Source organism: Typopeltis vanoorti, chromosome 7, assembly GCF_054136105.1.
Source record: "Typopeltis vanoorti isolate ZY-2024b chromosome 7, IOZ_Tvanoo_1.0, whole genome shotgun sequence".
NCBI lineage: Eukaryota > Metazoa > Arthropoda > Arachnida > Uropygi > Thelyphonidae > Typopeltis > Typopeltis vanoorti.
In genome coordinates this window covers 41,805,193-41,830,926 of record NC_143555.1, presented here as the reverse complement: position 1 = coordinate 41,830,926, position 25,734 = coordinate 41,805,193, and the positions used below count along the sequence as shown (strand labels likewise).

General features: G+C 35.3%; 2 protein-coding genes across 3 annotated transcripts in view; one reads left to right on the top strand and one right to left on the bottom strand.

Moving 5' to 3' along the window:
- Positions 1–25,734, top strand: part of LOC150104623 (uncharacterized) — a 219,703-nt gene that overhangs the window by 138,717 nt on the left and 55,252 nt on the right. The window contains exons 2-3 of one of the 2 annotated variants that reach the window (XR_016548543.1): positions 6,872–7,045; positions 20,148–21,150. Coding sequence is in view for 1 of the 2 variants with exons in the window: in XM_090395230.1 (XP_090251356.1) it covers positions 6,872–7,045; positions 20,148–20,188 (215 nt within the window). In the remaining variant the exon portion in view is untranslated. Of the gene's footprint in view, positions 1–6,871; positions 7,046–20,147; positions 24,587–25,734 lie in introns of those variants that run through there. The other variant, XM_090395230.1, reaches the window with a different exon arrangement.
- The window catches only part of LOC150104622 (ATP-binding cassette sub-family B member 10, mitochondrial-like), a 222,744-nt gene continuing 199,669 nt past the window's right edge, over positions 2,660–25,734 (bottom strand). Inside the window, exon 14 of the mRNA XM_090395227.1 lies at positions 2,660–2,758. Within this exon, the coding sequence (XP_090251353.1) occupies positions 2,755–2,758 (4 nt within the window). The 3' untranslated portion in view covers positions 2,660–2,754. The remainder of the gene's footprint in view (positions 2,759–25,734) is intronic.

Genomic DNA, 25,734 nt, shown 5'->3' with positions numbered 1-25,734 from the left:
TACATGAGCCACAAGTCATTGAAATTTTCTTTCTTTGGTAAAATAGCACAAGACAAAACTCTTCACATAGCTCTAAAAGGATGGAAACCGATTATTATTTTAGAAGAGATGTACATTGTGATGTATTTATCCAGGACCACTTGGGAAACGTTACGCAGGAAGTGTCTGATAATCTCGGCTACTTGCGAAGAGTTGACGAAATCGACTTCGGTGATTGTTATATTCTGAAATGCCAAGATGGGGAACTAATACTTGATGATACAAGAGATGATGGAAGTAAAGTTTTTCTATTAGTTGTGAAGAAGCTGAGAGATTTTCACCAAAAATGTATGATATTGACAATCATTTTCAATTTTTGGAAACTGAATTCCAGCTATTCGTATCATGGGGAAAATTATCGCTAATCGTTTAAATTCATCAACGGTAAAATTAGACTTTCAAGATTTTATCCAATTCGATAAAGATTCATTATTTCGGGACATTTACGAACATTTTACGAAAACTGTATATTTGGTGACAAAAGAATACACAGAATGTTTAGGGAGGCATGGTGTCATTTCCAGACTGACACTATCAAATGTATGGAGGTGTGCTTACCAGTATCCGATTTAAAAACTCTTTTGCATGACCAGCTATTTTGATGTAATATAACCAAGAAACAGTGAGTAACAAAACTTTTATTAATTGAAGTCTTTGGAAAATGTTAAGAGTGTAAACTAAATATTGTGAAATATTTTTAGGTAATTACGTTTCGAATTTTTCTCAGTGAAAATATACTTGTAAATAGTAATTCAGAAAATAAAATATGCATTTGTAAACTTAAATGAACAAAGATGTGTGCTTTTGTTGTTGTGTTTTTCCACAGTGAATTTTTTACTCAGTTATTCTGATTAGAACTTGATATTTAAATCCACAACTTTATACCTTAATGCAATTCTGTTTAATTATTTAAAAAATCACGATAATTAACCCCAAAACGTCACTTAAACTCTTAAAGGTATAGAAAAAATGTTTGTACTCTCCAGATAACACATATACAAATTTTACCTTTCCCCACACAAAGTAAGATAAAACCACACCAACAGTATGCGAAAACATGTCATTGAGTCATCTGCGCAAAAGGTTCATTTATGAAGGAACAGTCAGAGTAGGGCATATAGTAAGTGTAAACAGTACTATAAGAAAAAACCAGAGTTGAGTGACTTTGGGCTTAAGATAATCGTTCATCCACTGAAGCTGCTGTTTTGTGTTGTTTGGTAATGTAAAAATAATGGGTGAGCCACAAAATTCTTTGAAAGATTCTTTGTGAAAAGTTCTAATTGTTTAGAATTTTGTAACAGAAAGTTAACATAAAATATAAGATCAGAGCTAATAATCCGTGAAATAATAACTATTTAATTGTGGTGCCATATGAAGTAATCTAAGAAGAATGAAGGAAAACGAATATGAAAAATCGACAGTAGGTAAAAAATACGAATTTTCCGTTATAATTGATTTCAATTTCTTTCGAATAAGACTTCAAATTTATTTCCTAAAGAAATTTGTATTTCAGATGGAATTATTTTAAGATATGCATTGACAAAATCACCGTGTAGTTGGAAAGAATTACCTGAAAGAGTTTAAAAAAAAAAAAAAAAAAAAAAAAAAAAAAAAAAAAAAAAAAAAACAGAATTCTTGGTTAATCAAATATAACCATCAGCTGAAGTGGGAAATTAGTTCACTATCTCTGGACAAACTAAGAAATTGGATGATGGAATCAACATGCAAATATTACTCACCAAAGGAAGAGAAATTAAAAACATTAATGAGGTTAATAGGAGGCCTGTTCTTGATTTAAATGAAATTGGATGCCCAAAACGTGAAAACATAACATGTACTTTTAAATGCTTTTGGAAACATAACAAAAGATTCCATGCTTTTAATAATTCTCAGAAATATATATATTGGTTTCAAAAAAATAAATATGCAACCCTTAATTTTATTACAGAATAAATTCCCAACGATCACTAGATGAGTCATGTTGTCAAAAACCACATTATGGCAATTCCACAAGCATGGAAGAACCTTTGAACAACAGTGCAAATTTAACAATAAGATTAAGGAACAAAAAAATATATTGTATATTTCACTTTATTTTCTGTATGTTAGATTCAGTAAATACAATTTGTAAATAATATATCATTCAAATTAAGGGGATAAAAATTCCTTATTATTTTAGTCAGTATGCGAAACTCTAAGATCGAAACTACAATCTAAAAGTTTCATGCCGACGAACTATCGACGAATCCAAGCGTAAGTGACCACCTGGAAGTAACACACCAAGGCAACTCGAAGCAAAGGTAGAGCAAGCTAGTGAGTTGACTTTATTGTCAACTCACTAGCTGTACTGTACTGGTCGCTATATTGGCTGTAAAATAATAAGGGAATTTTATCCCCTGAATTTAATTAACTTCACCAGAGAAAAATAGCCATTTGGCTTTTCATCTTAGTTATTATAAAATATATCATTCAAATAAAATGTGTAAATTTAAATGAACAAATTGGGTGTCGTTGATGAGTTATACAAATTTAAGTAAAACCATAACATTTTTTTTCCTTGTGAAATTTTATGCGACAAACCAATCAGACTTTTTTTGACTCGGTGAATTAAGTCTTTGTTCAATCAAGCCCTCAAATATTTCATGAAACTGTCAACTCTTGGAAGCAAAACGAACAATCGGTATTAAATTAATAGCCAGAATTTTAGTGGAGATTTCACCTGAAAAGTCACAATACTGTTAGAATTTGGTTATTTTACAGAGCCACTAGATATTTTAAACCAACACGTTACTAAAATTCTTAAAAAGATTGCTGTAGAAAAAAGGTATTGTAGTGTGCAGATAAAATTAAGTGAATCAACATGCATATATCAAATAATAGTCGTCACTGGAAGAGAAAATAAAAAAATTAAAACATTACGAACTTAATAGCCAGACCCGTTCTTCATTGAAATGATGAAAACAGTATTTGCATAAATTTCAAAACTTTGAAAAAAGCTGAATTTCTTGTTTGCTGTGATCATAAATATTTATTTTAGGGTGAACATTTTTTTTTCTTTCTTTCTAAGCCAATTTTCATTTGAAATCAGAATAAATATTTATTTGTATTGGAAAGAATATCTAATATAATAGTGTTTTATATATATATATATATATACAGGGTGTTCGGGATAAATTTGACAGTTTCGTAAGGAAAAAGAAAATCTTCTTTGTATCTATTAAATTTAATGAATTGACAAAAAAACATTACAGGCAGAGTTAATTACAATACTATCAACAAGATTTACTCAAAATAACCACCATTAGCATCGATCACAGCTTCAATTCTGCTTCGGAACCTCGAACAAGCTGATGCTACAGTCTCCCTGGGAAGGGCCGCAAAAACTGTTTTAATTTTATCCATTAACTGGGCTTTTGTATTACTGGAAGTGCGATTGGTGTCTTTTTCAACTGCGCCCCATACAAAATAATCCATGGGGTTAAGGTCTGGGGAGTTTGGAGGCCAAACATTTGGACTGGTGAAGTCGTAGAAATTTTCAGACAACCATTTTTGACTTTTCCCAGAGGTGTGGCAAGGGGCCGAATCCTGCTGCCATACATACGGCCTACCATTGGCTACCCTTGTTATCCAGGGCTTGACTACAGTTAGCAACTCCACGAACAAAGCCCGAATTCCAATGCCAGGGTTCTTCAACACCTGTTCCTGCAGATTTGCGAGGAATTCTGCTATACGAACGCAATCAGATCGTCTGCTAGGGATCTTTCTTCTTGCTACATCCTCGTAGTCACCATTGCAAGTCTCTAGTTCATGCCTGATTGTTTTTACTGTATTCAGGGAGCATTGGGCAGCAGTCGTAATATCCTTATTTTGATGGCGGGCACGAATCATCATGATACAAGTTATTCTCTTCCATGATTCGGTGGGTTCCAGCTATCCATCCTTTCTGACATCTTGTATATGAATGAAGAAGGGTCCAAACTTTTAAATGAAGAGAAGTGTGTGTTAATACATGTAACTTACGGAAAAATATAATTAATTATAAATATGTCAAATTTATCCCGAACACCCTGTGTATATATATATATATATATATATCCCTACTGTGGAATAAATCTAGGGCTAAGAGGACAGTCAATTGGGACTAACGGAAATGAGTTTTACATAATTGAACTATGTAAAAACCATAGTTCAACTTGTTTTGAAATGTCATATGGAGAAAAATCACGCGAATTATACGTAAGCACCAGTGGGAAATCATACACTATGATTTGGAAATGGGAATTTCCAAATAAATGGAAATTTGGAAATTCAGTGCAAATGGGAAATCAGAAGAATAAGAAAAAAAATACTGTCTTTTTCACTTTATTTAATTTCTGTATGTTAGATTCAGTAAATACAATTTGTTAATAATATTAGTCAAATGAAAGGTAACATATAAATTAACAAAGTATATACATTACAGAGCTAATATTCATTTCAAATAAATTCCAGTTTCCTAGCTACACAAAATATAAACTAACAAGCCATCTACTTGAAAACAATAAATGTATAAAATCCTTAATCAGGAGTGAATAATTTTTGAATATGTACCAAAACATAAGAATTTTACACTAGAAAAACAGTCGTACCTCCCCGAACTGATAATACTGCACAAAACATCAAAGGGAGAATATGAGTCATGAAAAAGGTGATGATCAGGATTGTCGTGTGGGAAGTATTAAACCCTCAAGTAAGACCAGGAGAATTTTCCAATCCCCCCCCCAGTCAGAAAAGTTCACAAGTAGACACAACGATTACCGATCGCTGGCAGATATATTAGTCAGCAAAAGACAGTTGGAGGTTACACTCACCACCTTGGGAATAAAATCATAGTATGACTCAATGCGATGGAATTAACAGTGTACCAAATAGACAGAAAATCTAAGGAACAAAAGTCAAATAGCTTTTCAGGTTATTACAGAAATTTCGTTCTTTCAAGATTGTGTTTTTGTGTGTGTTCTGCTGTGGATAAAAATTCAACTATTTTGGAATATCTATTTGCATTAAATAGTCATTCTGGAAAGACTAAGTAAATTTAAATTATGATTAGAATTTCTAGAGTACATACAATAACTTTTTTTGTAAGTCTTTAAGTCTTGTTTATTTTTAATTTATTTTTTAAATACCGTGACTAAGTAATTTAAATTATCATTAGAATTTCTAGAATACATACAAAAGGCTTTGTAATTCATTTAACTGTTCGTTTATTTTAATTTATTTTTTAAATGCCGTAGGGACACCAGCATAATTAAATTATTCAGAAAAGCTCAAAACACTGCCGCCACTAGATTCTACTCTAAGAATTCCCAACCTTTAACAGGAAAGAAATACCCCAAAATTTATTGGAAAATTAGTACCCCCATCTATAGACAACCAAACACAATATGACAATGACGATTGTGTGTCACCCTGGGAAAATTCCAAGATATCGTATCTCAAAAATATTGCCCACAATTCCATATTCAAACCAAAACACCATGTGATATCACAGAGACATGTTCCCCAAATAATTTTTGGTACCAAAAATAGGTACCTAATAAATAAACAGAAAGCGAATAAGCTCACGTATCAATGCACTATTGCTTTGCAACCTTTTTGGGTAATTAGTGTCACAAAGTATCTCTGCATTCGTCTTACGCATAAAATAATACTAACGAGAAGCAGTTTTTCTTTAATTAGCATGTATTGAACGTCAGCACATTCTTGCTGTCAACTTTAGTAAATCATTTGGCTGTATTACTTTTACGTGATTTATTTCTTCATTATTACTGATAGTTGGGTAAAACTATTATTACAAGGATATTTGGTACCTAACAAAGCACAGAACAGGGAGTAGACGCTGTATCGAAAATCTATTGTGGATAAGGGAATGGTACCGATTTCTGTTATTAAAACGTGTAAAAGTTTTAGAGTGGGTGTTTTTTTTATGGGCAGTTGATGGTAATAGTGTCGTAGTAGGAGAATGAAGTAGTGGAGATGGTGAGTGAGATGTATTTAGCAAAGTAGAGTAGATCGCCCTCCTGCGATGAGTCCTAGGTCTCGCTGGAGGTGTTACATAATAATAATCTTTAATCAGATTATTTTTGTAACATCTGTTTTATAATATTTTGGTATGTTATTCCATTAATTTTACATCATAACTTAGATTAACGGCTTAATGTACTGAATTTTTTCTGTCAGTTGGTTAAAATTGCACACTAACAGGAAGAGACAGTCATGACGTGGGGTAGATTTTATAAGGACCTTTCAATGAAGGTGAGTTACCCGGCATCATACGAAGCTGACAAGCTTTTTCATCCAGAAAGTAAGCAAGCTCTGCTGAACTAGTCGATAGCGTCGCTCCCTCTCTGCAATGAATAGGTCGTGTGTTCGAATCCGACACCATGGAATGTGAATGTTTTTAGGTGGTGGACTATTTTCGCCGCCTGGTATTGACCACCTTGTTTACCTCTGATTACACTATTTTTTTTTGTATTCTAAATAAGTTATTGATTGTAATTGACTTCCTTTTTTGTAATAAGGTGGTTTAGTTTCTGCATAAATTGATAAAATTTCAATTTCGTAATAAAAGACCAATTGTAACTGGCCGTCACAGCGTAGTACCGAAGTTTAAACATAAAATGCTATGCAGCACCAGTCTTAGCTAAGAAACGAGTGTTCCTTTTAAATATCTTGCTTTTGCTACTGATGTCTGATAAAATTCAGTAATTAATTTAATGCATTTGTTGACTTATGTTATTACATTTCACATATAATTTGCTTTTTATTTCTAAGGCTATCGTTTATCTTTCAGGAACGTTGATATCTGGTCTGACAGTGCTTTGTGGTTGTAAGACAGAACACAACAATCGAGCAACGTCGCTGTGTTATAACGTGTTGGCCTTTATATTACAACTTGCAACTGCTCCTATAGTTATTGGATGGGTGTGGAGTATTATGTGGGGAATCACGTTCGTCAATCTTAGTTGTAAGTATTCCTAGCAGTAACATAATATATTATGTAAACTAAAGTAAACTACATTATTACATTTTTTTCTTCGGTCTTCCACGGTGGCAACGATGATTTCATAATTTATATACCTGGATATAAATGTAACTACTACCAGATGTGTTCAAGGTCAGTTTTATGTTTGTGAGGAGAAAATCCAGCCACAGTCTGAGACTAACTCAATATTGGAAAATTGTTATACAGGGTGATCTGTACTCCTATCAACTTTAAAGGCGTATTCTACATCTCAAAACTAACGAAAAGATCTCAATATACAGGATCTGCAAACCTCGCATTTCTGAGATGCCCTTCGTATTAGCACCACGCACGCCGACAATATGCAAAGCAGATAGACGCAACTTAGCGAATAACGTTCAGCCTAAATGAGCAAGAATCGATTAATATTGTGTTTTTAAGTCATAGGGTGAGTCACGTTTACTGAATTGGTTGAAATGCAGCCGAAGCGCGTCACCTTTATCAGGTGCTTTCTCTAGTCGTGGAATTTCATGCTCTCAAATATTAGTCTTCATCACTGCCTTTTGATATCACAACATTTTGCATCAAGAACTTGCATACTTTTCACAATGTGATATTCACCCGAGATGGTATTTTCAGTTTCCACAATCGCATGCAAATCAATCAAACAGGTGCAATTATTCAGTCAAGATAGCAGGAGCAATAAACCATCAACGTATGGAAGACTATCTTTCGAAACAGATTAAAAGGGCAGTATGTTTCGCCAAACATCACCCATTCTAGGGTGATTTTAAAAAAAAAATCTGGTAGAAAACGTCTCGCATGATCTACTTGATGACGTGCCCTAGGCATGGAAAAGAAAAACATGGTTCAAGCATGACGGATCGTCACCACACTAGTCTTCAGGCCCAACGGTATCTTGATAAAATGCTTTCTGAAAGATGGATTGGGCGAGGAGGACCATTTACACCCCTCACAGGTCATCCTACCTAAATCCCGTGCATTTTTATTTGTGGGGCCATTTTGAAATAATTGCTGTATACTCTATTATTAAACATGCACGCACTCCGGGTTAATGTGTGATGTCTCAGCAGCCGTGTGACTGGCACTGGAGGCCATTTAGAAGACCGGCTAAACAAATATAGGATGCGATTATCTTACATTTGTTTCTTTTACTAAATACCGAGGGATTTACTTATTTCTAGATATCTTGCCTTCTGTGTGCATTTCAGACTGTGTCAACGTTCTCCCTTACCAAGTACTATCTCGGAAATGAAAACTTTCTGGGCCCATGTTTACTGGGACCGGTAAGTTAGTTTTAAGTTCTCAGAATATGCCTTGAACGTTTGTGTGTGTGTGTGGAATCATCCTCTATATTATATTCAGTTTTCCATAGAATCTAAGTAGTCGTTAAGAGTTTCGATCTAAACGTTATCACATCGTAAACATATTCCGCTCACTCGCTATCGAATATAAACACACAAATGGACTGATTTTTTTTTGCTATAACCATGCGGATGGAATCATGTACATTCAATCGCCTTCTCACCATTTTCGGTGCGAGATGCAGTGCTTTGAGTTTGTAATACACTGGTTTAATATTTAAGAAAACACTTGTATGAGAGTGACTGCGTCAGTCGTCGGTGTCATCAAATGCGGCTCTACAGAATTAGACAATGAAAGCTTTTCTTGAAAGTAATGATAGTCAAAGATGCTATTATTCCTTTATTATCTTCATAAATGGGTAACTACAGAAAATGAACAAATTAATGTGCATTCCACATAGCCTTATTGAACATCACGCTCTCATGTGATTAAAAGCCTTCTGTAAAATCTTGCAACGGGGAAAAAGTTGCAAGATTTTACAGAATGCAAACATGGCAGCATACAGAAAGGTTAAAAGGTTCAATTCTTTTGCGATAATGTTCCGCCACACTAGAAGTGAAACGTTTGCTTATAATAATAATCTTTTCGAAAAGTTATAAAATTCAGTCTGCTGACAGCACGTTTAATCGTCGGTGATATTCACCTTTGTGCAAGACTTCCACTGCCTTTCTTATGTAACACTCGAAGTGGAATAATAATAAAAGGACGGTGTTTGTGTTGAATAGCTTACCTTTCCGCTACTTCCTGTAGTATAGTCGTTTCTCAATGTTTTATGGAATGCAGTTATCATAAAACGTTAAAATGTTAGCCCCCAATAAATGGCTCGATATATGAGGTACTTTAAACAGTAATAATAAAACAATCTAGTATTTGTCACAGAAGCTTCACTTCACTAAAATGTGCGTTTTTTTTAATACAGAGCCCGCTGACTAGTAGATCTCTCTTCACACTGACTAAAATGTGCAAGAGATCGAGATAGGAAATTTCATTAACCAAAAGAATTGGTCTAAATTATACTCCGAAGCTTCAAATACTTAGTTTTTAACTGATAAGAGTACACATTTCTATTCTTTGACAAGCCAGCCTTATAGTACATAAGCATTTCAGACTTTTAAGATCTTTCATAACCAATGCCCTAAGGATCTCTTTGCCATATTCCAGTGTGATGAGGACAACTTAATAGATCGATTTGTTCACCCGAAAATACGACCTGTCGTATTTCTCGTAGGGAAAAAATCTCATCTCCTGTTTCACGTCTTTTGATAAAACTCGAAATGGTGCTCTCCAGCCATGATCACAATTTCTCTTATTAGGCTGACTTTCCTTAGCACAACTCCTAACGCTACATAAATCCCAAATTCATCCAACCTTAGACTACTATTCTCACATTTGAAGCTGTGATTAAAACCTCCATAAAACTACTTTATGCTGTTCAGTGTCATTAATAAGCTCATCTCTGCTATGAAAGCTTTTCATTTGTCTTTTCCATGGCCACACACACATATTTAAGGCCGTACAATCATCTTCCCCTGTCATTCCATTTACCCCCAATGTTTTTTGGAACAGCCTTCCTCAGTGTCTTTTAGATGAAATCAACAAAATAACTGTTCCTGCTCACAAACTGCGGATAATGAAAATTAACCATCTACAGACTTTCCAACATAATGGATTAAGTTGGAATTTACAGCATCCCATTATGCAAGCCATTTGGCTAATAATTAAATCAAAAAGATTCACACGAAAGTCAGATCGTTTGTATATAGTCTAGGAATTTACGATAGTAGAAGGAAACAGGCAACAGGATTTTATGTGCATTCTACCTATTTAAGGTTTAAACTTATAGTGCTTAACTTAAACGACCCCATAAGTTTAAGGGTCAAAGCCAAATAACTGGGAAGAGACTTCCACTTCTTCGCCTTTCAGGAATGATGAGAATCGAATCTGACCCAATGTCCAATATTCACGTGGTGCGCTCCCTTAGTAGACACTACTGGATACTGAACGAATGTGGATGGTATCAACAATTTACTGACTTTAGACTTAGCCGATCAAATTATGCTCTCTATTGGCTTAAACTACATATGCATATGATGGTACGACATGAGATTTAATACTGGCTGGGGAGTCGTCTGGTTTACCAAGGCCCCCACTGTTTTTGTCACGGAGCCAGGACGAACCGGTAAAAGTCAGCATCTGGAACAAGCTCCAGCTTAACATCTAGAAGAAAAGAAGAATAAACCCGACCTCAGAATAACTGAAGACAGGAACTATCAGTATACAGAGTATTAATGGAAAGGAAATCGAACTCGCAGAAGAATTGAAGTACCAGGTGGACATAATTGGCATTACTGAGACAAAGAAGAGAAAAACAGGTGAGATCTTATTAAATAATAAGTAGAGAATGTTATGTTCAGGCAGTAATGGAAGGAGTAGCGATGGCATTCAACGTCAACCATGAAGATAATTTTTTGATTGAAGGCAGTTTCAAGTAGTTATGTGGACAAATTTCAAAATGGGAGAAATGGACAATGAAAGTTCTTTGTGTCTATGCTCCTACAGCATGGTCTAAGGAAGAAGTAGAGGGATTTTTCTGTCTTTGGAAAAGCAGCTGACATAAAAATGTAAACAGTGGTCCTTTATGGAGATCTGAACAGTTGGAGTAAAGGGCTAATAAATAATCGCTGCCATAAGGACGCCACAGTAGACACGAGATGTTAAAGAAGCAGTCCTTAACAAGAAAACAACATACCAAAAGTTCTTAGCAAATAATCGGCAGATGTCCTTAAAGAATACAGATAAAATGTAAGAGAACTAAACGAAAGTTATGAGAAGACATTGGTAAGAATATAGAAAATAAATATTAGAAGGATGGCAAAATGTTCTGGACGCCAGAACATTGAAAATGCTCAGAAATAGAGGAAAGAATACTGTAAAAGGAATCAAATATGATAAAGATTACATGAACACTGAAGATAAGGATATCCTAGATGTCTGGAGCAATTACTTTGAAAGACTGTTGAACAAAACAAGCAGTAACAGAACCATACTATAAATTTTTCAGGAGGAGTATATATATCAATCGGGGAGAAAAGTCGTCAAAAACTTGAAATGTGGAAAGGCAGCCGAAGTATGGAGGTATGAAAGTTTTACAGTGGCTACACTCCATAATTGAAAGGGCCTGGTCAGAAGATCGGAGTAGATCTCTCATAGTTCTCATGTATGGGAAAGAAAAAGTTGAATGTGAGAATTACAGAGAAATGTTTCTACTAAATGTTCCATGTAAGATTGATGCAAGCATACTTGAAAAGAAATTGAGATATATTGTGGAAGAGAAACTTGGAGAAGAACAAGCTGGGTTCAAGTTAGAGGTTGTCAAGATAAGATTTTTTTACTTTACGATAAATAGTTGAGAAATCGTAGGAATATGGCAAGTTGCGCAGAGAAAAGCTTTTCAAAACACTACAATTGTATGGGGTAAATGGAACATACAGAGCAATACATAGTCTGTATTTAAGTTGGCAGAAAGCAGCTAGAATTAAAGGAAATTAAAAGATAATTTGATGTAAAATCGGGGATAAGATAAGGATACACATTATCTCCACTCTTATTAATCATGTATATGGATCACATTATAAAAGAAAGTGGCATGAAACCAGATACTAGAAGCAGAGATATCAAACTTATTTCTTTGCTTTACGCAAATGATGTTATTCTGTTAAACATATCTATTGCAAGAATCCAGGATTTTCTAACTAAACCGAATATCAAATTTGGCATAAAAATCGGGAATAAAAAGACAAACTATAAAAATAGGCAAGAACATAGAAAACTTCATCTGCATTCTGAATGGAGATCCCGTGGAACAAGTAAAATGTTTCAGTTATTCCACTGTATTACCAATGCTGTATGCTAACAGCCTTTCGTGGTTATGGGGTTCGCGCGGAAAGAAATAAATGTATATTGTCTTAATTCCGTTTCGGTGTTTTATTTTTTTAAATATTAAAAACAAAATAAAATATAGTGTATGTATCTTAAGTTGTCAGCCGAGTGGATAGAGTCTGCCCCCTAACTAACATACGAATTCCATTGTGGTATGGATGCGTGTGATTTTGAGTACCTGCTTTTGAGACGGGGAAACGATTTTTGTTTTTAAGTGGCATAAGAAAAGTACCATGTTTAATATTTTGTGTACTGGATTTCAACACCACCAATGGTACTAAAAATTACGATAAGTTAGTCTTTCATGGGTGGAACTCAAATGATTGGATGATTATTCGGAATTGCTGTCTGTGCAATAAAGCTAAAGCTTACTCATTTGTTCTTATATTTATCTTACATAATTTGTATTGAATTACCTTTATGTAAAAATTAGAAGGAATGCTGCAGCTAAAAGAGAAATTAGAAAACATGACATACAGAAAAAATATAACTATGTAAAAGAACTGGAGACAGAATTAGTAATGCAATAATAAATAGTCTCAAGTACTTGAATAAAGAAATTTAGAGATTGTCAAGATCATATTTTTTACTTTACGATAAATAGTTGGGAAATCGTGGGAATATGGCAAGTTGCGCAGAGAAAAGCTTTTCAAAACAGGGTTTTTTCTCCCGGAAACTCGGGTTTTTCATCCCGCATACATACAAATCGGCCCTTCAGAACACACGCAATTTACAGACAAAAATTACTAGTTGTGTTGGAGGTGGGCGGTAGATGGCGTTGATGGAGATGATTCGTAGTAGAGGTTAGGTGTAGGTGTCCTCCCGCGATGAGTCTTCGGACTCCTTGGAGGTATCAGGAATAATAATAATAATAATAATAAAACACTACAATTGAACATACAGAGCGATACATAGTCTGTATTTAAGTTGGCAGTAAGCTTAATGCAGATATAATAATAATAAAAAAACTTGAAAATGATGGCATAAATGAAATTAGTTAAATAATGCCAGCTTTGAAATAGAACCATTACATAAGAAATGGCACAATGAAACTTGCAAATGAGGAATAGCTCCAGACCATTGGGAAAAAAAAGAAAGTATATTGCCGATTTTGAACAAAGAGATAAATCAGTGTATCATTTATATCCTGTCTGCTAGACTCGGGATACAAAATATCAACCAGTTTCTTCACTGCTAGATGAATCACCACACACACACACACACACCAAAGTCCCCTGTTCATTTTCCTATCTTTGGCCTTTCTATGAGACTGAGTTCCTGCCATCTCTTTGGTTTTCCTGTAGCTCTCTTTCCATTTCTAGGACACCATTCTGATATCAGCTTTGTCCACTTTTGAGTGCTACTTCTTGTAATGTAATATGACTTACCAATTGACATTTGCATCTTTTAATGGATGTTACGTCGCTCACCCTAGTCTGAGCCCCGACCCAACTACTGTACTTTCTATCTAGAATGGTAATACCGAGTAATGATCTTTCCATTTTGCTTTGGGTAATCCTCAACTTGTTGGTCAAAATCCATATAGTATAAGAACAAAATAGGTCTAAAAGAGCGTCCATGTATTGATTCAAGCTTTACTTTAAAATAGTTAATTGAAAAATAACGAGAATTCGGCTTAAATACCCATATGTTGTTCAGAGCGTAAAAAAAACTCTGAAATTATTATTACATGACACCTCCAGGGAGTCCAAAGACTCATCGAGGGAGGGCATCTACTCTACAGCTCTTCGTCTTACTACTCCACCAACCTTCATTAGAACTGAATTGCTTCCAAAGTTAATACAAGTATTGTGTGATACACACACGGCCGATCCGAGAGTATCTGATGTCCTAGGCAAAGAAAATTTAGGCGCCTCTATACATTCTCTCTCTATATATATATTTTGTCATACTCACACAAGCACACGTACACTTACAGATGTGGATATTTATAAAAATGTCATTATGAACATTAAAAAATTTATTAATCAAAACCAATACATTTGTATACATACATGATTACTTCTAATATCTGGATAGCAAGAAAATTATTACAGCCTAAATCCAAAAATTATGAAAAATTAATCTTTCGCGCTTTTGCTTCGGCAAAGTTTTGAATTAATTCATCTATATTGATTGTAGATGCAATTTCATGCTCTATAGATATTATTGCTAGACCAGTGAGTCGTTCCTGAGCCATTGTAGAGCTAGTGTAAGTTTTTGTAAGTTTTAATTTCGAGAAACTCCTTTCTGAACTTACTACCGATATTGGTAATGTTGAAAAAAATCTCAGAGCAATAAACACATTTGAACGCTATTTTCTAAATTATTTTTGCATATGTATGACAGAATATCTAATGAAGTATTTTCTGAGGAAGTAAATCAACAGAATTAAGTCTATAGGGAATGAAGATAAGAAGTGAGAACAGTCGGTTAGTCGCGAACACTGATTGTTAGTTTGAGGGATACCCCGGAACTTTCCCGCTCATCTTGGGACAGATGCTAGGAGGAGGAAAAATATCTGAACTTGAGGTTAAGTATACAAAGAGCATGGGAGTGGAAGAAATAGAGAAAGGCGAAAATAATGTAGGATCATCAGCGAGCACCAGGACGGCTTGACTTATTTTTTTTTATTATTAATCAAGGCTTTACTAATTTTTTTCGAAGGTTATAATTTTTCCCCGAACTATGTAGCAAAATCTGACGCCCCTAGGCTTGTCTAATGATAAAACCGGCCCTGCGCGCGCGCACACACACACTGTATATATAACTAAATACCACAACGTTAAAAGCCTAGTAGTTGCTAATGATTTCCATAAGCAGAAAACTGAGCTGCAAATGAAAGAAAATCTGAATATTTATGATGGCTAGCTATGATGTATATTTATGATGGCTGAAAACTGAACATTGGATTTGTACAATGTCATTCAAAGCATCAGAGAATTGGACTGTGATAAAACGGACAGCAAACAAAATGAACCTAAGTTTGTTTTCTATTCAGCATCACCAAAATGGTTACTGGAGACAAAAGTTGGGTCCCTCATTATGACTCTAAAATGAAAATTGTGTCTATGAAAAATCGTCGCCCTCTTCGCCTAGGATCAAAACGTTCAGAATCACAAGCATCCATACGCGTCGTGGGTATGGATGCTTGTGATTATCTTTAAAGTTAGGAGATGAATTTCATCTCCCGGGAAAAGAACACTATCCCCTAATAAGATTATAGGCCTGAGGAAGCTTGAAAAAAAAAGTTCCTTCCTGATTCTTTAATAAAACAGATTTTAAAACATAAAATAAATAGATAAAAAATCCTTAATCACCCATCAATTTACTATGGGATTACGTTTTATGGGTGGGAGTCGCATAAGAAAATACTGACTGCGATCAAGCTTAGTTGTCAAACCATGCAATTACTCGTATGTGCCATTGATTCCTAGCAAACGGCGAAATAAAGAAAGTTAAAGGTTGTCAAGATCAAATTTTTTACTTGACGATAAATAGTTGAGAAATCGTGGGAATATGGCAAGTTGCGCAGAGAAAAGCTTTTCAAAACACTACAATTGTATGGGGTAAATGGAACATACAGAGCAATACATAGTCTGTATTTAAGTTGGCAGTAAGCAGCTTAATCTGAATCGGCGATAATTCAGAATGATTCTACATCTACCTACATTAAAAAATTTCAAAACGAAAGCAGTTTCTCCTATTCCTAATAATCATCAGATAAAAAACAAAGCCTCGACTGGTAGGCTTTCAAAATCGGGGGGGGGGGGGCCTAAACCGTTACCCATAGGGAGAATGAACCGAATAACAGTTTATTATCATTCCCATCACACATACAAGATATTTGTATTATACAATACAATTCAAGTTGCATAATTCAATGTATAGTATTATACAATACTGTTCAAGTTTTGCAATTCAATGTACAATACAACTCAAGTTGTACAATATTATACAATACAGTTGAAGTATTACTATCATTTTCTGTTGGTAATTACACATATTTTTGGCTACTATTTTGTTACAGTTAATAAATGTTTCCTTATATATACATACATCTCATCTTCTTTATACCCTCTTTTACCTTGCGGTGTCGAGGGTCCATTGATCATCGGACCTCAATCCGTTTACAGGATAAGGTAGTCAGCCCTATGCCCCGGTATATCCTATGGCCTTAGTGTTAAGTTCTCAAGGCCAGTTTGCCTGCTTTGCGGGATGAAAAACCCCAGAATAAACTGGGGAAAAAACCCTGCTGTCCACGCCCAAGACCGGCTAACTTGGCTATGGCTGAGGAAGATCCTTCAGCTCCTCACGTCACCGATGGGAATCGAACCTAGGACACTCCTTCCCCAGGCATATGGTTGCGAAGCGCATAGCCACTAGGCTAACCGCGCGGACTTTGTATATACATACATATAGAGTAAAATACATTTCGGATAGTTTTCGTAGTTTATAATAATAAGTTACTGGTTTTAGTGATAAAATAAGTTTGTGTATTTATGTGTAGCCATACTGGTTACTAGAGAATTAAATTAGTTCGAAACAGTCACTGCGAGTCCAGTGAGAGTATTTGAGGGCTCACCTTACACGGTTTGATTTGATGTACATGTTAATATATTAGTCTAGTCTAAGTATTTGGGAGATTATTGTAGCTGCTTGTCGGTAGGTATTCGAAGGATTTATGAAAAATTTCTTTGTTTCCCTTGGGTACTACCAGCATGTTCCGGCCGCATCGTAATCCATAGTCTACATTATATACCAATAAACTTTCAGCGTTCCTTTTTACGTATAATAGATAACCATAGAGATATAGTTTCTGTAGTGGTAGAATGTTATGCATGACAAACAGATCGTTGGTTGAATGTGCGAAGTCAGTAGTGGTTATGGCTCCAATTATTCTGTTTTGTATTCTTATTAATGGAAGCAGATTGTTGTAATAATCTCCACCCCAACAGATAATGCCATATTGCAGTGAGGAATTTACCCAGGAATAGTATAAGCATCTTAAGAATGCTGCATTTACAAATTTTTTAACATATCTTCTATTAATTATGAACTTTAACTTATTTGTTAAGAAAGTGGTGTGGGAGTTCCACTTCATATTGCTATCGATATGAAAGCACAAATACTAGACTGATTTTGTTTTTTTGATTAAGCTACAGTTACAATTTAGGATTTCACTACATTTTCTTTCATGCCATTTTATGGTTATATCGTGGTCTAGCTTATCTGTTAACATGAAGTACATATATCTTGTTTTATCGGTATTAATGTTAAGTCCATTATTGCTAAACCATTTACTTAGTTTTAACATATCACTATTAATCCGATTTTTTAGATCTTCAAGGATTGTTTCGGTGTATATTATCGGCGAAGGATATCATTTTGACAAAAAGTTTGTATTTACATATCTTTACGAGCAGACTAGACGTTGTTCTAACTGATAATATTATCAGTTAGAACAACGCAACATGCACCCTTCTATTGGAAGAGAGTTAAGTTCTGTCTTTATGTAACTCTTTACATGAACTTTTACAACTGAAGAGAATCGAATCAAGCTAGTTCTGGAACAATGATAGCAAGTCAAACTAGCCATAGAACAAAATACGTTCGTGGAGCGAACTGTGTGGTATTATATAGCAATAAATCCTAGAACCGACTGAAGGTGCCATACAATAAAACGCTGGCCTCATGCTTGTAGTTTCTTTGATAATTCTAATCAGACCATATTATCAGACGTATAGAAATTTCGATTCGAGTCTAAAAAGCCAACCCAAGCTCCAAAGAACCAAAAGCTACTTCTATATGTTGACGATCACTGAAAATAGCTTTTGTAATAATTAAAAACATTTTAAACTAAATTACCAGTAAGCATTCACAACATGATTGATACAAATGGAATTTATAGAATATGAAAACAAAAGTGTGGCCTGCGTAGCTTCATGGTAACTTAACTGAAGCTAGAAGACTAGGAGAATACTTTTCCTAGGCTTTTTATTATTTAACTTTCTCCAAGAATAAATCGGCAAAAGTGATAGAACACACGAGTGCGTACAAATAAATACCAATCATAATTACGAAACTCCCATCTATCAATCCGTGCGAATGTACTTAATCCAGCGCTGTGAGATGGGAAAATGTAACAAAAGTGGTAAGGTGGAGTCTCACAGACCCACCCAAATAATGTAGTGTATTATAGAAATCCATATCTTTTAAATCAATATTAATGGATTCTTCCTCACAGTCTTGTTCTGTACCAGACTCATTGTTACTGACTAATTCTAAATCAATTTCACTATCATCATCTCCGCTAAATGGCTCCTCGTCTGTCAAAGCGTCATCTATAAGTTGACGTAACCTCTGTTCTTCCTGCTCGTAACTCAGCTGGTAAAAAGAGGATATTATTCTCAAAATGCCCTCTAAATATTTATGAAAACGTATTTGCTTATGGTTGGTATATAAAACTATAGAAGACACAGCAGTAACGATAATATTTTAGTAGAATATACATGAAAACAACTTGCGTTTCGGAAGTAAATATAGTCACACTTTTGGTAAGATGGTGTCTGGTGGACCCCCAGCACACTAAACTTGCTTGCGCGTAACAGCCTGTCGTCTATGGCGTTGAGTAGCAGGTTACGGGAGGGAAGCTATACTGAGGCATGACTCACTGCCACGCGTTGTTAAAAAGTTAGTCAATTTAAAATCTTTGGAGTCTGTGACAACCCCGCCTTACTAACGCCGGGTTAAGCTCAGCGATTTCTAGACACCGGACACACACCGATTCCCAAAAACAGAAGTAAATTATACTTAATTTACTAATATAACATTTTATATACTTATAAAAAGATCAATACTTACGATCACCGTAGTACAAACTTCGATAAGCAATCCGACGTCTATGAATTTTTTATTTTTTTTATGGCAGGTGGTACGTAGTCTGAGAAGGATTTCAAGAAGCGTTTTGTGCAATCCCATGATTGTTTGAGCAAGAACAAGAGAGTGAAACCTAGAGATCTCAACTAGTAGCCCTGCTGATATTGCAGCTTTAATGTGATACGCACCTTCAGAAGAAAAAAAAAAGTAAATAAGCGCGATTAAGGTGGAAACAGTTAAACTGCATTTCTGAAGAACAGCAAAGTGTTCATGGAGTAACGAACCCAGCTTTTTTTCCAGCCAGTGGTTGGAAAGAGCTTGGTTCGTATCCGGTATGGTTTTAGATCATGACACGCAGTTAAGAGACATAAATACACCGGCTTCCTTCATTCGGCCATAATTCTAAACGAACTGATTTCAGAGGCATTCTGGATTACGACTCAGTTTTGATTGTGCCCAATTTTATAAGGACTCCATTTGGTTATTTTCATTCAATATAAGTTCGCCCAATGAATTAAACTCTGTTGCTAAGTTGTTAATGATGACGTGCGAAAACTTAACGGGTTCTCTTCATCAAGAATTGAAAAAAGATCTAAAGAAGATCAATAACACCCAGAAATGTCTTCGGGGGAAGTGCTGTAATAGCTAATAGCAACATCCATTTCGTGTGTAACTATGCAGCGAATTCGGTAGAAGGATCATGACGATCGGTTTCTCTCCTTGAATGCACTATTACACACCGTAGTTATTCAAGCCGATTTGCATGATACATAAATTTTGGATAGTCTTTTAATGAATACGCACTTATTACTCTCAAATTTTTCTCATTTTATTAATCTTTTCTGTAGCACTTATTGTGAATTTTGTATCTTATAAATACAATTTTTCTTTTAACTACTAGGTGCGAAACGAGAAGAAATTATTGCTGCCTCTCATGTATGATGAGTCTTCGGGTGATGCACGAAATTCCAGCCGTCGATCTGATAGTCATCTCATTTCTTTTAGCTTCATCAGACCTGCAGATCTTCGACCACAGGCGACTCGGGGATCTTTTTTTTCTTTTTATTTTCTTTATTTCAACTCTCCCTGCCAACACTTGATAGCACGCTTCTATTTCTACACTAGTCATCACCTCCAGGAACATTCACAGGTTGAAGGCAAACATTACTCTGATGTGAGAAGCTAGAACATTGCGTAAGTTACTTGGATGTACGATGCCAAATCGATTTTCTGTTACAGCTTAAAGCCCTCGACCAACTCTCCTAATGTTCAAGTTTAAAAGAAAGATTAATACATGCAACTTCGTGTAAAGAACTTAATGTTATCAGGGAAAGAAGAAATGTCTAGCGGCTGGTGCGAACGGTAAATTATTCCCTTCCCTAAGAATTGAGTATAAACTTGAAGGATCACAGCCCTAACGAATAGCCGTTATTCCTGAGACGTAAAGAAATATTCGGTGTCTTGTTTGTCCATTTCTAAACGCAATCTTTGAACTTGCTCCCTTCGTCCGCTGTGCCTTCTGGCGGGAACTGCTCGTTTCATGAAAAGATCAGTGTTTCAGGATCATTTGTCGCCTACGATGAATACTGCCGAATATTAACAGCACCTTTACACACACAAATTCCTGCGCGAGTAGTAGTAGTAGTCTAGTCAAGAAAAGTTACCTTTCACAATTTTAAATTGAAATTCTCCAGCATCTTGCAAGTACTGACTATCTTCTCAAGTGTCTAGACTTCTCATATATATAGGTATCCTAGAAGTCAACAAGCAGCCTGCTTTAGGGAGCTCAGGATATCAAGAATACTTTTCTTTAGCGGCTTGAAAAGGTATCCATACGTGAGCAGATCAAATACACGGAAGAAAATGCCTTAATAAACACCCTACGAATTCGTCATCAATATACGGTATGCGAGTGTTTATGTATATTTGCATCTCAACGAATATAAATTAACGGAGGCTTAATTTAATCTATTAGCGTTTTCTTCTGAATATAACATTCCTGCTAAAAGCAGACTTATTTTCATTTTGCGAGTTCTTTCAGCACCTTCAGTGATAATGGACAAATCGTTTTCAAGCAGTTCCTTGTGAAAACTTCGTGGCTAATTATAAAATTATAAAAGCATTTCGCCGTAGAAGAGAGACGTATACGCCCTTTTGTTGGGAAATATCATCGAAGGCTAATTTTTAAATGCTATAAAAAGCCGTTGTTAAGCTTGTCTTATTCTTTCTTGAGACAAACTTTAATAGGCGCTTCATGCGTTTGACAACTTTTTTTTTAATAATATTCGTTTGAAAATAATTCTCCTTCATGAGAATTTTCTTACCTTTCTCGTGTCAACAATTTGCTGAAAAATTCTTATATTATCAACGAAAAACCATTCGTGAAATGAGGCCAAGGAGTTGCTAATCAGTCTTTAATGTGAGTATGCTAACGTGAATATTTTAGCAGTTTGACATATTCGTGGAAATATCCCAACAGAAAGTATCCTCGATGGTCATTTATCAAACTTCCAACATGCTCTAGGTGCAAAGAAATATATTAAATGCATTAATATTATGATTTCACAAACAATGTATTTTTCCCTTCACTCTTTAAACTCGCAATTTCTTTGAAGCAACCATTTTAATCAAGTATATATATATTTTCATCATTAAATTCCGTTGTCCCTCAAACGAGACCAAAGCATTTGCAACTGTTATGAACCTTTCATTTTCTTTAAAAATCAAGATAACGTTATAAACCAATGAATTAATAATAATCTTATTAATTGATCATCTCACTCATATTCCTTCTTTATTCAACCAAGCTTCTCGGATGTTTGTTCAAAGTGGTACGAGCGAAGTAGGAATACAATATAACACCTTTGTGATTGGTCAAAGGATGTATCTATTTCAATGCAGCGATCTTTGAGATGCTGTACTATACTCTACAGTGATGACCTTAACTGGGTTACATTGATAAAAGAAATCACATTCTGAATATCCCAGTTCTTTCACTACGGGTTATTCCCGCTTCCTAAGCAGGGTCCACGTTTTAATTAGATGCGACTTCTTGTTAGTACCACTCCCAACCGACCTGTCGCTGGAGGGGAGGATATATTTTTGGCTGTAGTAGCGTATGTTCACGGGCCGGTTTGCGGGATGAAAAACGCCAGATGAACTGGCGGAAAAACCCTACTACCCGCGCCCAAGACTGGCTAACTTGGCTGAGGAAGATCCTCAAATTCCTCACGTCTTCGACGGGAATCGAACCTGGGACACTCCTTCCCCAGTCATATGGTTGCGAAGCGCAAAGCCACTAGGCTAACCGCGCGGACATTCTGAATATCCCACAAAACAAAACGGCTGTAAAATTTTCACCACTAGTCTTCGACAGCACAATGTTCCACTAATTCGTTACAAGAAAATATTCAAAAACAGTGTGCTTCACTAGAATGCTGTGGAAAGCTTATGCTTACCTCACCTCGTCTCAAATTGTCTGGTGTCAACATACAGGAACTGCACTAATTTTTGGAACTTGTTCTGGACGTTACAGACGATAAAACTGAAATATAGTAAGTTAGTGAACAGCATAATAGAATTATATTCAAGCGTGTAGCGTATCCGCTTTCCAAACTAAAGCCTGTAGATTTGAATCCCAGTGTAACACGGGTGAATGTCATCTGCTTGTAGATGATTTTTTATTACCCACTTATTAGACTAGTGCGCTGTTTAGTGGCGGCACGAAAAGCTTGAAAAAAAAATCCTGTTCTACAGACCAAACATGCAACTATTTTTTTTCCTAATGTCTTCACCTACTTATTAGCAGTTCATTTGATGACTGACCACAGCTTTACCTCAGGTCAAGCTAAATTCAGCTTTATTTCTGTATTAATTGAACATGAAGCTCAACGAAATTTAGCTACATTTCAGATGCACAGGATTCCTTTTAACATTGAGAGATGGGAAGAAATAGAATGCAAATTTTTAGTTACAGTTTATAAAGCTATCGACATCTTCCTAAATGTACTTTTTTTCCTCTACTTCGTTATGGATTAATCAACGCGGAGAATGCTTTTTCTTTTTTTTCTAAAGGACAAATATTACACTAGTCATCTACAGTATGTGCTGTTATTTAGAATTAGGCTTTAGCAACTAAGGCTACGATTCCAATGTACTGTCTGTTAATTGCATGTGTTCCTCTGGCCAGTTAGCCTGTTTTGTGGAATGGATAAATCATCTACGCTGAAAAGCCTTTATATAGATGTTTTTTCCCGTTCTACGTTGTCCTTGTGAAAAGTGTAGAATTGCATTGAGCAGTTACTTGAGTGTGCCTTTATTGCACTGACGGTGCGATATGTTAAAAAGGCACTTTGCGGTACTTTGTCAAAGTAAAGAACCTTACATTGTCAAGTGTTGTAATATGAGAAAAACTTGAGGCACTTGTCAGGCGATTTGCACATTTTGATGAAGGGTATACGAATCTGAATCGAACAATTAAATTTTACGATATCTGCGTCACTTAATCCTAAATATTCTATTCAAATATAAACGAAACCAGAAAACAAACCGTTTAAAATACGCAGTTTGGTGAAACAACGACAGAGTATGTAACATTCATATACTATTTTTATCATAATTAAAAACATTTTCTGTTGTTGATCGGCTTTGTACTTTTGGTCCAATGACTGTCTCAAGAAAGATATAGACAAACAATAGCCCTCGCATAAATGTTCTGAAACCAGACTTTTTTTGTTACATTAATAAGACATAATATACAACTTACCAACCCAAAACTTTCCTGAGATATTAACTTATACATTTTGTACATGTTTGTATTTTGTATTCATCTGACAGTTTCTTGAATTAATGGTCATTTACGAATTAACCATGATATTGTATAATAGTCTTTCCCCAACTCTATCTAAACATGTTGAACTGTGCAAACGCAATTTTAGCATAAAATCCTGGTGCTCATTGAGGAGCACCAAGCATTATTAAGCTTGATGAACACTGAAACGTCTCATCTTTGTACATATTTTGAATTGTGCACTAGTTTTCAAATATTTCTCTGTTAGCATATACTGACAGTGTGCCAGTCTATTGTATATAAATTGTGTCTAAGAACATGTATCTATTGCGTATATATGTAACCTTAAATGAAACAGATGTTATGAGAAAACTTGGTTGCTGGACATCACTATGCAAACAGTTCCATTGTAATTGCTGAATATGACATACAATAGCTACATTTCTATATATTAAGTAATAGCTTTCTATAATACGAAAGCACTTGGCCATAGTTTTTCCCCATATAATAAGTCTGGATAGTCAAATGAACCAATAAATTTCTCAATTATATTTTGGTCAGTTTATTCGTGTGCTGCTAAATCTATCACTGAATTGAGTGTGCGAGAAGTCTGGGGATCAAAAAAAAAAAAGGAAAAAAAAAGGAATCAATTTTCGGCGAGAAATTATAATAAACACAAAATAAAAATGCTATATACTGTCAGATGGAAATGTGCCTATCAGCGAACTCTGGAAACAACGTTTATTCATATTCCCACTTCGAATCCTACTCTGCAAGCCATGTTGATTTAAGAAAGATGTTGCAAAGTTTTCAACATACAGGAAGCTCAGAAGGAATCTACCTAACAGGAAGGGTTGATTCCTTGAGAAGTTAATTTTATATCAACACGATTTCTAACCGATATAGAGATCGGAATACAGTGATCAATGTTCACTTCAAAATAAGCAAGATGTTAACCAAATGTTTTAATCTTAAGTAATGAACATCAATATAGCTTTCTTTCACCTGATTGTTCAAAATGTCTATTCTACGTGGATAAACCTTTCCGTGAGTCATAACACGGCTTATATTACTCTCTTTAATCACTGATTGTCATTTGGTGTGTAGTCTGTAGAATAGCATATAAGAGAATTTTACGTAGCCAGTCGCGAGAACTACGCTCAGTTGTTTCTTTCCTAAAGACAGTTTCGAAGTCAGTTGAAAAGCCCGTTGCTGGGATGGTAATCCTTATGCTTCTGTGTAAGGATTTTCGGATAAGGACTGGCTAACTCGCTTTCAGCTGAAAACGTCTTTCTCTGTATTCAAAGTCAGCTGTTAGCGAGTTAGCCAGTCCTTATCCGAAAATCCTTACACAGAAGCATAAGGATTACCGTCCCAGGAACGGGCTTTTCATCATGCAAACCAGCAGCAGAACATAATACATTGGCCTTCTTAGCTTCGGTAGTAATAATTTACCCAACCCATCAAATTTGTATTATAATTAATACAAACTTGATGAGGAACAATGTTATGAGTATTCTTCATTGACAACTCTCGCGTTATTACAAAAACAGTAAGGAATACGTTAAAAGATATTCCTTTGTTTGAAACGATGCCAATTAAAAGCAAATTAGTATTGTTAATAAGCTCCGAGGACCAAATGATTAAGTAGTATTGCAATTACTAACGGCCAATTCTCTTCGCGAATCAGAAATGTCTT